This window comes from Vigna umbellata, chromosome 8, assembly GCF_029865625.1.
Source record: "Vigna umbellata cultivar VRB3 chromosome 8, Vumbellata_1.0, whole genome shotgun sequence".
NCBI classification, from domain to species: domain Eukaryota; kingdom Viridiplantae; phylum Streptophyta; class Magnoliopsida; order Fabales; family Fabaceae; genus Vigna; species Vigna umbellata.
In genome coordinates this window covers 7,166,748-7,179,565 of record NC_142172.1, presented here as the reverse complement: position 1 = coordinate 7,179,565, position 12,818 = coordinate 7,166,748, and the positions used below count along the sequence as shown (strand labels likewise).

The following is a 12,818-nucleotide window of genomic DNA, read 5'->3' as shown; positions in this document are numbered from 1 at the left end:
GGGCGATATAATAAGTCTGCGCATTTTATAACGTAGCAGAAATTTACGTTATAATAACATATTATAACGTAGTTTCTGAAATCAGTTATAATATACACGAAAGATATTATAACGTACATTGTTTAGTACGTTATAATATATGTTTTTTTTTAAAAAAAAATAATTATTATAATTAACCTCCAATAAAATTATAATCATATTTCTGTTTTAACAACACCCTTGGTTCTAAAAATTAAGAGAGTTAAAAGAACAAATCATTTTTAGAACACATGATTTTCTTTTCCATAAATAAATAGAAAAACTTTCTTGATCTTGATCATCTACACGGGTTCTTCTTTCATCTCCCAGCTATGAAATTGTTTTTCTATGTTGCCATTTTCTTCTTTATGAAGAGTGTTGCCAACTACACCACATTCACTGTTGATGCATGAACCATCACCAAAGTGTATATTTTCAACTTCTTTGCTCATAATTGCTCTCAACAATAATATATTTGAGAACCAAAATGCCAACCTATTCATGGATAAGAAACAGTAAGCTAAGAAATAATATCTAATAAATGATTGTAATAAGTATCCACATATCTTTTTAAAACTGATGTTAAATAAACCAAACTTCATTAGATAAGCCTTACCCCATTAGTTGGAGTTGGCTACATTAATCAAACAATGCCATCCCAACCTTATGCATTACTAGTTCAACTTCTGTCTTGTTACCTTAACAGCACCATAAAATAAGCCTAACAAGTGACAGTAAGACAACCACAAACAAATAAACTGAAAAGCATATGATTCATGAACACTGCGACATTTCTTAACAGAGAAAATTCAAGTAGAATTAGAAGCGGGACAAGGAGGAATTTCTGTCAGTGACCCCTTCTAACATCAATACGACACTCTTCATTGTTGGGCGAAGAAAAGGTTCATCTTGGATACACTAAAGTGCCACTTTAACCATGTTTTCCACGGCAGTTTTGTCATCCACCACTTCCCAAGGAAAAATCTTATTGAGTTTTCCTGCAACAAAACAGTTATAAGCCCAGGAGCAGAGACTAACCGCCTCAGGTTCAGGGGCATGAACTTCAATGTTTCTTCTGCAACATAAAATCGGATATTTTGGCAGTCCAAAACTCATCCACCAAGATGTTTTGAGGCTTTATGTCACAGTGAATGATTGAAGCCTCACACTCTTCATGGAAATACATTATCCCTCTAGCAATCTCCACCGCTAAAACAGTTCTACAATTAAAGCAAAAACTGAACGCAACTGCAGCAATAGAAGAAGTTCAAACGACGCGTTTCAGCGTGGGCGAGTTCACACACGATTTCAGAACATTTAGAGTCCCCTTCATTGCAAGATCCAACAACTCAGTCTGCAATAGATAAATTAAAAACAAAATATTACACAGCCAAAACAGATTAAAAAATAAATACATAAATCAAATCGCAAAAGAAGCAAACCTGCGGATCTTTGGCATCATTGAAAAAGGGAGAAGCAGTGTGAAACACAGCGTGACAACCTTCAACGGCAGAGTCAAAGGAACCTTCTTCTAGAAGATTCGCCTTGACGAGATGCAATCTCTCATTCACACCATCAAGGCTGAGCAAGTGATCTACCTTTTCGAGATCATCTGCACATCACACATTACCCAATCTTTAATCTTCCAAATAGTAATGTATCACCACAAATAATCACTGACGAAAACAAAAATTACAGAAGTAAAAAAAACATACTCGTGTCGCGAACGGTGGCCTTGACGGTGTAGCCACATTCGAGAAGAAACTTGACGAGCCAGGAAGCGATGTAACCGGAAGCTCCGGTAACACAAACTACTTGTCCGGCGCCTCGGAGATGACAACATGGAGAGCGTGGGAAGACCATGGAGAGCCAACAATGAGGGAAGATTGCGCCATCAATTCAATGTGAGGAGAAATTAGGGCTTGCCAAGACTTCGACACTTTAACCTGACTGAAATTGTTGAGGAAAATAGAAAAATCAGATTTTGAGAGATATTATGAGATATTTTTTAAAATCAGTTCTAATATATTACCAAAGTTTTCTAATCCTCTTATGTATTATAACAGATATGTATAACTCCGTTATAATATGTTTTGAATTTATTTACAAGTTTGCCACCGTGTTTGAAATTATAACTGATATAGAAATCTACGTTATAATATGTTTTAAATTTATTTACAAGTTTGCCACCGCATTTCATATTATAACAGATTTATAAAACTACGTTATAATATGTTTTACTTTTATTACCATTCTACCATCGGTCAACCTATTATAATGGATAATTTTTATCCGTTATAATAGGTCTGTCATAAAAAGGTATTTTTCTACTAGTGCAATGATCTTCCGTGTGTTGGGTGGGGTTAGGTAACAAAGGTGGTTTCTGTTGTTTATGGAATGACTTAGCTTGAGAATTGATGTTGCTGGCATATTCATACATTTTAGCTAGCAAAAAAGCTTTCATCACAGAGGTAGGTTGAAACATTCGAACCATCATCTTCACATCTTGCTAAAACCGCCCAAAAAGTAACTCAATTGATTGGCTTTTGAGAGTTCGACTTGTGAAACTGTTCGATCAAAGGCTTCAGGATAATCTTGAACAAAATTCTTTTGTCATAATTGCATTAAGTCAGCCATAGGATCCACACACACCTTGCCGAATCTAGCAATCAAGATCTTGGTGTATGTCTCCCAAGAAGGAAGGTTTAATAACCCTATATTCTTGACATAGGCATGGTGCCATTGCAGAGCTTTGCCTTCAAAATGAACGACTACTAAGCGAACCTTGTAATCATCCGGTGTACCATTGACCAAGAAGAAGGTTTCACATTGAATTAACCATTGTTTCACACCATCCCCTTTGAAGCGAGGAAAATCCAACCTAGCCAACCTAGTATTACAAGAATAAGGGCGAGTTTGATTATCATTATTGGCGAAAGAATGTGTTACGCGGTTCCTGATTATCTCCGCAAGATTGTTCTTCCAAGATGCACCAATGTCATGAAGCGGGCCTCCAGTGACGTTCCCAACTCCAAGAAGCGAGACTCGGTTGAAGCTTTGAAATGGTCAAATCGTCACGTACAAAATGGGTGTTGCCAGCCATTGTGAAGACATGGATGGAAGGTCACCTCCTTATACCAATTGATATGGTTCTCCTAGAAAGACTAATGTCTAGAAGAAGAACCAGAGGGTAGGAAATCCATGGATTTAGAAGGGACTCCGAACAAGATAATATTGATTTGAAAGATTGTGAGAGATTTTTATTGAATGTATTAATACTGAATTACAATATACAAATTGTTTATATATCAGAAAAAACTAATTCTGTAAACTAACATAATTATCTAACTATTTACAACATCCTGTAAGATTTGGTAATGCTTTACTAGGAATTTAGGAGTGTCACCTAACTTTTATATAGTTATTACTCGGCCTGCAAGAAATTGATATAAAGGAATCTAACTCAACTTCTAATAAATTACTAGTGACAGTAATAATAATTGTTGCTGAATTTGATGTGTATAGATTAAATTTAGTGACTTTAATATATACATTGATTTTGGACAAAACAATCGGAGTGAAAAATAAGTATAGTAGATTAAATGAGAGAAAGGTAAAAGTTATTCTCTCATACTATTATATCGCTTAAGTGATAAGTCCTATTTAATTGGGTGAGCTTTCGTTATATATCTAAGTTGTAATTATATGTATTAAGTACAAAGTACTATGATTATGAGAGTTACCTTCACTTCAATAATTGTCCAAATTATATAGATTAATATATCAAATGATGATGACTAATTAACGAAAATTCTAATACATTAGAAAATTTGTAGATAGATGCATCGAATTTACTATAGTCAATGATTATGTGATATGTGTCTATTAAAGTCTTTGATTGGATTAGCATTGTTTTGGGAGGTTTTTGGATGGGCTTGTAGACAATCTTCAACACTGAGTATTGATGATTTCTGACGTAATTGTTCTTATTGTTTGAGTGTACTTGTTGCGTTTTGTGGTCAAATGGGTGTTGGGTTGTCAGTTGCTCTCTTTCCACATCGTTGAAAGTATGTTCAGATAGTACTGGAAGAAGGTACTTCAATGGTAAAATTAGTATATAACTAATCGGTTAGTAATTAGTAAAGTGATGCATATTATGTGAATGTATGTGAAAGTTATAATAGTTGTTATATTGACTTTTTTTTATCTTTTTGTTGACTTAAATTATGGCTCAATCATATCTTAATAAGTAATTAATAAGTTGATTTATGATTACCATTCTTATCAATAACCTTTTGTAATCGATCAGTCAGGTAGTTCAATCAAGGTAATTGGCCAAAGGTAATATGTTGAAGAGGTCAGTTAGAGGATACCGACCATTGATGATTGATCGTTCGAGTTTGATCGAAAAGACATACAATACAAGTATTAATATGTTTTAATATCAATATTCCTCAATAAATTTATTTATTATGAATTATCTAGTATCCATTTCAATAATTAACATCGTTTTGAAATGAACCAGATAATATTAATTGGATCAGTTAATTAAATTATATATTTACTTGTATAAATTTGTGTATTGATATAAATTATTGATGATTTACCCTTCATTTATTTGTTATGTGATTTCTACTCTGACAGAATTTGGTAGATGGGCACATGACCTAGGTATTAGAAATAGTGTGAATGAGAAGAAAATCTCCAAAGATATATATCTAGTTATTTTCCGTAATTAATTGAAGTACCATACTAGCATCTTTGCTCAAGCTCACGAGACTGATGACATGGTACAAACATATATAATAATGGAGATAAAGAGAAGGAGATTGCATGTCTGTGATCAGTGACAATCAGAGTGTCCTACAATATCAAAATTAATACTGATAATATGTTACACAGATACCTTTCCTCTATTGTGTGCCATGGCACTTCAATTTATATATATAGTTCCAATAATAATCTAATGATAAAAATTATTTTATTTCTTTTTCTTCTACGGATACTGAAGTCAATTTCCTGGAGTCGAGGAAATCCTTTCTCTTGGGCTCTCTGGTGGTAACGTATGCAAGAAAAGTATCAAAATTGGTGTCTGCGTAACGTTTGGGATTGTGTTGGTCAATGAGTTTTGGTGACGGTCTCACAGTACAGTTGAAAGGAAGGCTATGGAGAGAAGCCACTGATGTTCTATTCTTCTTTGAATTAGCCATGACCCTGTGCAACACGCTCTTGTACTTCCCATTGCTGTATATCTGATAATCAACCCAACAAAAAGGGATTTCAGGACCACAAATTTGACTTTTTCATTCATATTTCGTGTTCATATTGTAATTTCAGTTCAACACTAATCTTTGTAATAACTAATATTTTCATGCTAATGAAAACATCATCATAAAATGTCCAAAGAAGTGCTTGTTTTTAAAGTATAATATTGTATTATTTGATGTCTAATCATACTCAAAATGTTTAGTTGACCTTTTTCCGAACCTTGTGCTAAACATGGGAGGTTGAAATTTCCAATTTTCGCTCAGACAAAACCTAAAACATTTTTCTAAACTAAGACACACATCTTCAGTGAAAAAGTGTGGCAAAAGAATCAGTAATGTAATCTATGGAGGAAGGAACATGTTTACCTCAAGGTGATCACCAACATTGACAACAAAAGCGTTGTTGATAGGTTGAACAGTTAACCATTGATCTTTGAAGTGTACCTGCAAACCCTCCACCTTGTCTTGGAGAAGGAGTGTGAGGAATCCATAATCAGAGTGAGGAGGCATCCCAAAGGTTAGGTCAGGTTGAGGGCATGGTGGATAGAAGTTGATCACCATCATCTGGCTCCCATCTTCCAACTCTCTTAGAATGTTGTCTTTTCCTTCTGTCTCCTTTCCTTCAATGATTCCTAAACTCTCTTGAATGGCTTCCATCAACATCAGGAACAGGTGTCTGGTTTTTTCTGCGTAGGTAGCCACTTCTTTCCTACGTTATAAGCAAAGGATAATTTACTTTGTCCTTACTCATAATAATTATGACTCATTATAGTGTCCAAGCCAAAAAAAATGGTAACAGAATCTCTCATTGGATGACAGTGTAAAACTACTTTATAAGTTTATAATGTTGACTTTTTTTCCTTTGTCTGATTTCTTATTTTTCATATTTTAGTTGTCCATTTTAATTTAAACGTTGTAAAAGTAATTTTTTTTTTCAAGTTTAAATGATGACTGTGATAACTATAATTGACTTTAACTATTTTTTTTTCAAGTTTTAAATGATGACTGTGTGACTGCTATTACTGACTTTATCAACTAGCCCTATTTTATACTCTAGACAATCGTTTGAACCGAAAAGACTATTAAAGTGTAATGCAAATTCTAGAAGAATATAGAAGCTCCTTAGATAGAAGAATTGAAATGTAATACAAGTTCTAGAATATTCTAGAAAAACCTAAAATAGGAAGAAAAATCAAGAATATTCTACATAGGTTAAAATCTAGAACATTCCACATAAGTTGTGGCTAGTATGTTCTAGAATAATCTATGGGTCTATAAATACCCATGAACTCTACCATTTGAAGATGTAGCCAACATCTACTACAACTAAAAAACAACTACAACACTTCTTTCAACTACTACTTCTACATTCTACTATCTCTACATTTTCTCTACCACATCAACTACTCCTTTCACAACCTTCAAAATACTAACAGTGGTACCAGAGCTACGTTCGGTCATCTATTGGGCGTAGATAAAATTTTCAACTACCTCAAACAAAACTATAACTCATTCTAATACTTCCAAATATATTCTCAACACATGGCTACTACTAATCAAACATCATCAATTCCAGTACCTATATTCAAAGGAGAAAATTATGATTTTTGGAGTGTCAAAATGAAGACATTCTTCCGCTCTCAAGATTTATGGGATATCATAGAAGAGGGATTCAATATTCCAGAAGACACCTCTACTCTTACTACAGCTCAAAAGAAGGAGTTGAAAGAAAACAAGCAGAAGGATTCAAGGGCTTTATTTGTTCTTCAACAAGCAGTTGATGAGACAATTTTTCCAAGGATAATTGGTGCCACAAGTGCAAAACAAGCTTGGAATACAATACAAGAGGAGTTTCAAGGAAGTGACGAGGTACGCAATATTAAACTTCATTCTCTAAGACGAGAGTTTGAATTATTAAGAATGAAAGAATCTGAGACCATTAAAGACTACTATTTTAGAATAAAAGAAATAGTTAGTCAGATGAGAGCCTATGGGGAAAATATTCTTGACAAAAAGATCGTTGAGAAAATTTTAATTTCTATTCCCCAAAAGTATGATGCAATCGCAACCGCGATTGAACAAACAAAAGATTTGGCTACATTGTCAATCACACAACTAATGGGCTCTCTTGAAGCTTATGAACAAAGATTGAAAAGGCATGAAGAAGACTCGGTTGAAAATGCCTTTCAATCAAAACTAAAATTACGGTCTCAGAATAAAGAATATGAAGGAAATAAAAGTAGAGAAGAAATTTCTAGAAATAAAGAAAATCCTAGAAGCTTCTCGAAGACTCGTCAAGAAAAATATCCTCCATGTGTCATATGTAAAAAGACAAGTCACTTGGAAAAAGATTGTTGGCATCATGGAAAACCTCAATGCCACTATTGCAAGAAATTTGGTCACGTAGAAAAGTATTGTCGTAATAAAAATAAGTATCAAGCAAACTTTGCGGAAGAAGATAATCAAGAGAAACTCTTATTCTACGCCAATCAAGAATCTTCTGGTAGAGAAGGAAGTTGGTACTTGGATAGTGGATGCAGCAATCACATGGCGAAAGATCAAAGCATCTTCAAAGACATTGATAAATCTGTCAATGTCAAAGTTCGGCTAGGAAATGGCACCACAGTGGAGTCTCGAGGCAAAGGAACTGTCATGGTGGAGACAAAGAAAGGTACGAAATTCATCAAGGATGTTTTACTAGTTCCAAATCTTAAAGAAAATCTTTTAAGTATTGGCCAAATGATGGAGAATGGAAATTCTCTTCATTTTGAGAAAGATACATGCAAAATTTATGACAATAAAATGATAGAAATTGGCCAAGTAAAAATGGAGAAGAGAAATAGAAGCTTTCCTATAAGCTTCAAACCTGGAACTAATATTGCCATGAAGGTAGAAGTTGATGACTCATGGCTTTGGCATAGGAGATTTGGCCACTTCAACACACATGCCTTAAAACTTCTATATACGAAAAACATGATGAGAGATCTTCCATGCTTGAAGGAGAATAATGAATCATGTGAAGGATGTCTCCTCGGAAAACAACATCGATTACCATTCTCGACAGACAAAGCATGGAGAGCAAAAGACTTATTGGAGTTAATTCATACCGATGTTTGCGGACCGATGAGAACACCTTCACATCATAACAACAGGTATTTCATCCTCTTCATTGATGACTTCTCTAGAATGACATGGGTCTATTTCTTAAAGGCAAAGTCAGAAGTTTTTGGAGTATTCAAGAAATTCAAGGCCCTTGTTGAGAAGCAAAGTGGAAAACAGCTAAAAGTACTTAGAAGTGATCGTGGCAAGGAGTACACATCTCACGAGTTTGACAAATTCTGTGAAGATGAAGGCATAGAGCGACAACTTACAGTCGCATATACTCCACAACAAAATGGCGTGTCAGAGAGAAAGAATCGCACAGTTATGGAGATGGCAAGATCAATGCTGAAAGAGAAAAGTATGCCTAATACTTTTTGGGCTGAAGCAGTTTACACTGCAGTTTATATTCTAAACAGATGTCCAACTAAAGCAGTCCAAGATAAGACTCCTATTGAAGCTTGGAGTGGGAGAAAGCCATCAGCTAAACACCTACGAGTATTTGGGTCTATTTGCTACATACATGTTCCTGATCAAAGGAGGCACAAGCTTGAAGACAAAACTATACGAGGAATATTTTTGGGATATAGCACACAGTCAAAAGGCTATCGAGTTTACAACCTACAAACAAAAAAGCTCATCATCAGTCGAGATGTTGAAGTTGATGAAAATGCTTCTTGGAATTGGGAAGAAGAAAAAGTTGTTACAAGCAACATTTTACTTCCAGTGCAACAATCTCAAGAAGAAACTCAAGAAGAGGTAGAAAATTCAGGTATGCTTTCTCCACCTCCACAACAAGATTCTTCACCTGAATCTAGTCCAAGAAGAGTAAGATCTTTGGTAGACATATATGAAACTTGCAATATGGCTATGATTGAGCCTAACTGTTATGAAGAAGCATCAAAGCAAGAAGTATGGGTCAAGGCTATGGAAGAAGAGATTAAAATGATTGAGAAGAATAACACTTGGGAACTCGTAAATTGCCCTCATGGAAAAGACATCATTGGAGTCAAATGGATATATAAAACAAAGCTCAATCCTGATGGAACTATACAAAAGCATAAAGCAAGATTGGTTGCCAAAGGCTACTCACAGCAACCAGGAATAGACTACAATGAGACATTTGCTCCAGTTGCTCGCTTAGATACAATTAGAGTTTTAATAGCTCTTGCAGCACAAAAAGGATGGAAAATCTATCAACTGGATGTCAAGTCAGCCTTTCTAAATGGGGTGCTCGAAGAAGAGATTTATGTTGAACAACCACAGGGCTTCATCAACGAAGGCAATGAAGGCAAAGTACTAAGACTTAAAAAAGCATTATATGGCCTGAAGCAAGCTCCTCGAGCATGGTATAGCAAGATTGATAAATACTTCATCGATCAAGGATTCAGGAGGAGCAAGAGTGAGCCAACACTATATATTAAGGCACAAGGTCAGTACCATCTCATTGTCTCTATATATGTCGATGATCTTATCTATACAGGAAACAATATAGAGATGATGATAGAATTTAAAGAAGACATGATGAAGACATTTGAAATGACCGATCTTGGCTTGATGAACTATTTCCTCGGTATAGAGGTGAAACAAGAAAAGGAAGGTATATTTATCTCTCAAAAGAAATATATTGAAGCTCTATTAAAGAAGTTCAAGATGAATGGTTGTAAACCTGTCACTACTCCACTGGTGGTAAATGAGAAGCTACAGAAAGATGATGGAGCACAAGAGGCAGATGCATCATGCTACAGGAGTTTAATTGGAAGTCTCCTGTATCTCACAGCCACACGACCAGACATTATGTATGCTAAAAGTCTTCTATCAAGATTCATGCAAAAGCCAAGTCAGATTCATTATGGAGTAGGAAAAAGAATTTTAAGATATCTACAAGGCACAAAGGAGTTTGGTATATGGTACAAAACCATGACTAACTCAAGGATGATTGGCTACACAGATAGTGATTGGGCAGGATCAGTGGACGACATGAAGAGTACATCAGGATATGCTTTCTCACTAGGATCGGGTATTTTATCTTGGGCATCAAAGAAACAAGCAACCGTGGCACAATCAACAGCAGAAGCAGAGTATGTAGCAGCTGCTGAAACCACAAGTCAAGCAATATGGCTAAGAAGAATACTTGAAGAAATGGGTGAACCACAAGATGGACCGACTATTATCTATTGCGATAACAAATCGGCAATAGCAATAGCAAAAAATCCAGTCCATCATCAAAGAACAAAACATATAGCCATTAAATATCACTTCATTCGAGATGAAGAGACAACTAAACAAATTCGACTCGAGTATTGTCCAACAGAAGACCAAATTGCAGATATATTTACGAAGGCATTACCAAGACCAAGATTTGAACTACTACGCACAATGCTTGGAGTTACCGAATTTGCATTAAGGAGGAGTATTAAAGTGTAATGCAAATTCTAGAAGAATATAGAAGCTCCTTAGATAGAAGAATTGAAATGTAATACAAGTTCTAGAATATTCTAGAAAAACCTAAAATAGGAAGAAAAATCAAGAATATTCTACATAGGTTAAAATCTAGAACATTCCACATAAGTTGTGGCTAGTATGTTCTAGAATAATCTATGGGTCTATAAATACCCATGAACTCTACCATTTGAAGATGTAGCCAACATCTACTACAACTAAAAAACAACTACAACACTTCTTTCAACTACTACTTCTACATTCTACTATCTCTACATTTTCTCTACCACATCAACTACTCCTTTCACAACCTTCAAAATACTAACAAAGACTATTACTGATGTCCAAATTGACACCAATTTTTCACTATATTTAAATCCGCAATGAAACTACGACCAACTTACTTAAATTTTTATGTCTGCAAGAAGTGGAAGCAATATTTTATTTAGTTGAAAAAAGAACAGGAAGATTATTTCATGTTATGGTATAAGATCATGTCACGAGCCTTTTTTAAGAGCTTTAGTAGCGTTGTTTAATCCTGCCACTTGCATCAATCTCGTTGGCATAAAGTTGTTGATTTGTTTATGGAGAAAGTTGCCATTAATTCTAATCTGTGATATATAGATGGATACTAGGATTTAAGCTTTAAATTGTTGTCTATGGAGAGATAGATGATAGAGAGAGAATAGATTAACTATAAATTAATATTTAATTTAGGTTATATGTAATTAATTAAGGTGAGAATGTGCACACCTGAAGTCTAAGGGGGAAGCAGGCCAATGGGGGAGGAAATCAGGTAAAGGATGACAGAGAAGTTTCAAGAAGTCCCTCCAACATAACACACTGTCTTTGGTTTGGCTGAAACTAGTCCCACATCGAACAGGTGCACTCATATCAGTTGTCATGTACTTTTCTCTTTCCTCCAAAGGAAGATCAAAGAACTTTCCACTCACATCCCTCATGCTGCTGATAACATCATCTGAGATACCATGGTTTATCAGCTGCATCAATCAAACAAAATGAAACTGATTTTATTTTCACATTCACATAATCTGTTTATAGATGAAGTCCAAATTGTTAACAAGATTTACATATGTAGCTCATAGTTGAAAGGTTTCACTAATATTTCATCAAGTTCAGGAAAATTATGTGGTTTCTCACCTGAAAAAAACCGTACCCTTCACAAGCATTGGCCAGGGATTGAAGGACTTGTTGCCTTCTTGGACCAATCAGTTCGGAATAATCAATGATAGGTAGCTCAATGTTTTGCTTTGCAACATTTGAGTCTTCTGAGTTTGTACCAGGTCGATCAGAAGGTGGAAGTATGTACTTTTTAGGTACACTGTGAAGGCCATTTTCAACAAGGTGCTTCACTCCTTTCTGATATTGATTTTCTGGTTTATTACTCTCTCCACTTCCTACCATTGCTGGAGTCATGTGTGCTAGCTTCTCAATGTAAAATCTCCTGCACATGCATGTAAACTAAGAACAACAGCATAGCAGGAAAAAGTGTTTACATGGTTGAGAAATCAAAAGTGGAGCACATTAATTAGAGTTATATATATATATATATATATATATATATATATATATATATATATATATATATATATATATATATATATTCATTCCCTGTTACCTGGATTGAGAAATATACAGAAGGCTATAAGTGGTAGGAGATGAAAAGCAAAGTGTTTGATGGATGATGATGTTGTGTTCATTTTGATGTGTATATATAGTGAAGAGAAGAGAAGTGTGGGGTGAGAAACAGTAGCAAGTATTGGAGAAACCAGCTTTAGGTTTGGGAACTAATGGTGGAAAAGTTCTAATATTAAAAAATGGTTGACAAAAGTTGAGTCAGAGCGTGGGGAAGGACAGTAGGGTCGCCACAGTTGCAGAAGAAGTCATGGAGATGCTGCTGAATACTGCAATTATTATTTCAACTGTTATGCATTAATTGGAGATTAATTGTGCCTTTCATAGGACCTACCT

At 35.0% G+C, this 12,818-nt stretch overlaps 2 protein-coding genes across 2 annotated transcripts; both read right to left on the bottom strand.

Annotated features, from left to right (window-relative positions):
- Positions 1 to 1,285: 1,285 nt before the first annotated feature.
- On the bottom strand, positions 1,286 to 1,881 carry LOC148193943 (cinnamoyl-CoA reductase CAD2-like). The gene is made up of 3 exons (XM_088095620.1): positions 1,734 to 1,881; positions 1,461 to 1,630; positions 1,286 to 1,372 (listed from the first exon to the last, which is right to left on the bottom strand). The coding sequence occupies exons 1-3, from the start codon at positions 1,879 to 1,881 to the stop codon at positions 1,286 to 1,288; spliced, it is 405 nt and encodes a 134-aa protein (XP_087951746.1).
- Positions 1,882 to 4,798: 2,917 nt separating this feature from the next.
- LOC124828973 (putative 2-oxoglutarate-dependent dioxygenase SLC1) lies at positions 4,799 to 12,610 on the bottom strand. Its single transcript, XM_047302372.2, has 5 exons — positions 12,466 to 12,610; positions 11,988 to 12,291; positions 11,580 to 11,827; positions 5,652 to 5,994; positions 4,799 to 5,270 (listed from the first exon to the last, which is right to left on the bottom strand). The coding sequence occupies exons 2-5, from the start codon at positions 12,261 to 12,263 to the stop codon at positions 4,995 to 4,997; spliced, it is 1,143 nt and encodes a 380-aa protein (XP_047158328.1). The 5' UTR covers positions 12,264 to 12,291; positions 12,466 to 12,610; the 3' UTR covers positions 4,799 to 4,994.
- Between the last annotated feature and the right edge of the window lie 208 nt (positions 12,611 to 12,818).

Excerpts from the sequence above, each read along its gene's own strand:
- LOC148193943 (XM_088095620.1), bottom strand. The coding sequence starts at position 1,881 with ATGGTCTTCCCACGCTCTCCATGTTGTCATCTCCGAGGCGCCGGACAA. Across the intron at positions 1,631-1,733 it reads GGCCACCGTTCGCGACACGA|ATGATCTCGAAAAGGTAGAT; the intron begins GTATGTTTTTTT and ends TGTGATGTGCAG. Across the intron at positions 1,373-1,460 it reads ATGATGCCAAAGATCCGCAG|ACTGAGTTGTTGGATCTTGC; the intron begins GTTTGCTTCTTT and ends TATCTATTGCAG.
- LOC124828973 (XM_047302372.2), bottom strand. The coding sequence starts at position 12,263 with ATGACTCCAGCAATGGTAGGAAGTGGAGAGAGTAATAAACCAGAAAAT. Across the intron at positions 11,828-11,987 it reads AAGGGTACGGTTTTTTTCAG|CTGATAAACCATGGTATCTC; the intron begins GTGAGAAACCAC and ends TGATTGATGCAG. Across the intron at positions 5,271-5,651 it reads ATGTTGGTGATCACCTTGAG|ATATACAGCAATGGGAAGTA; the intron begins GTAAACATGTTC and ends GTTGATTATCAG.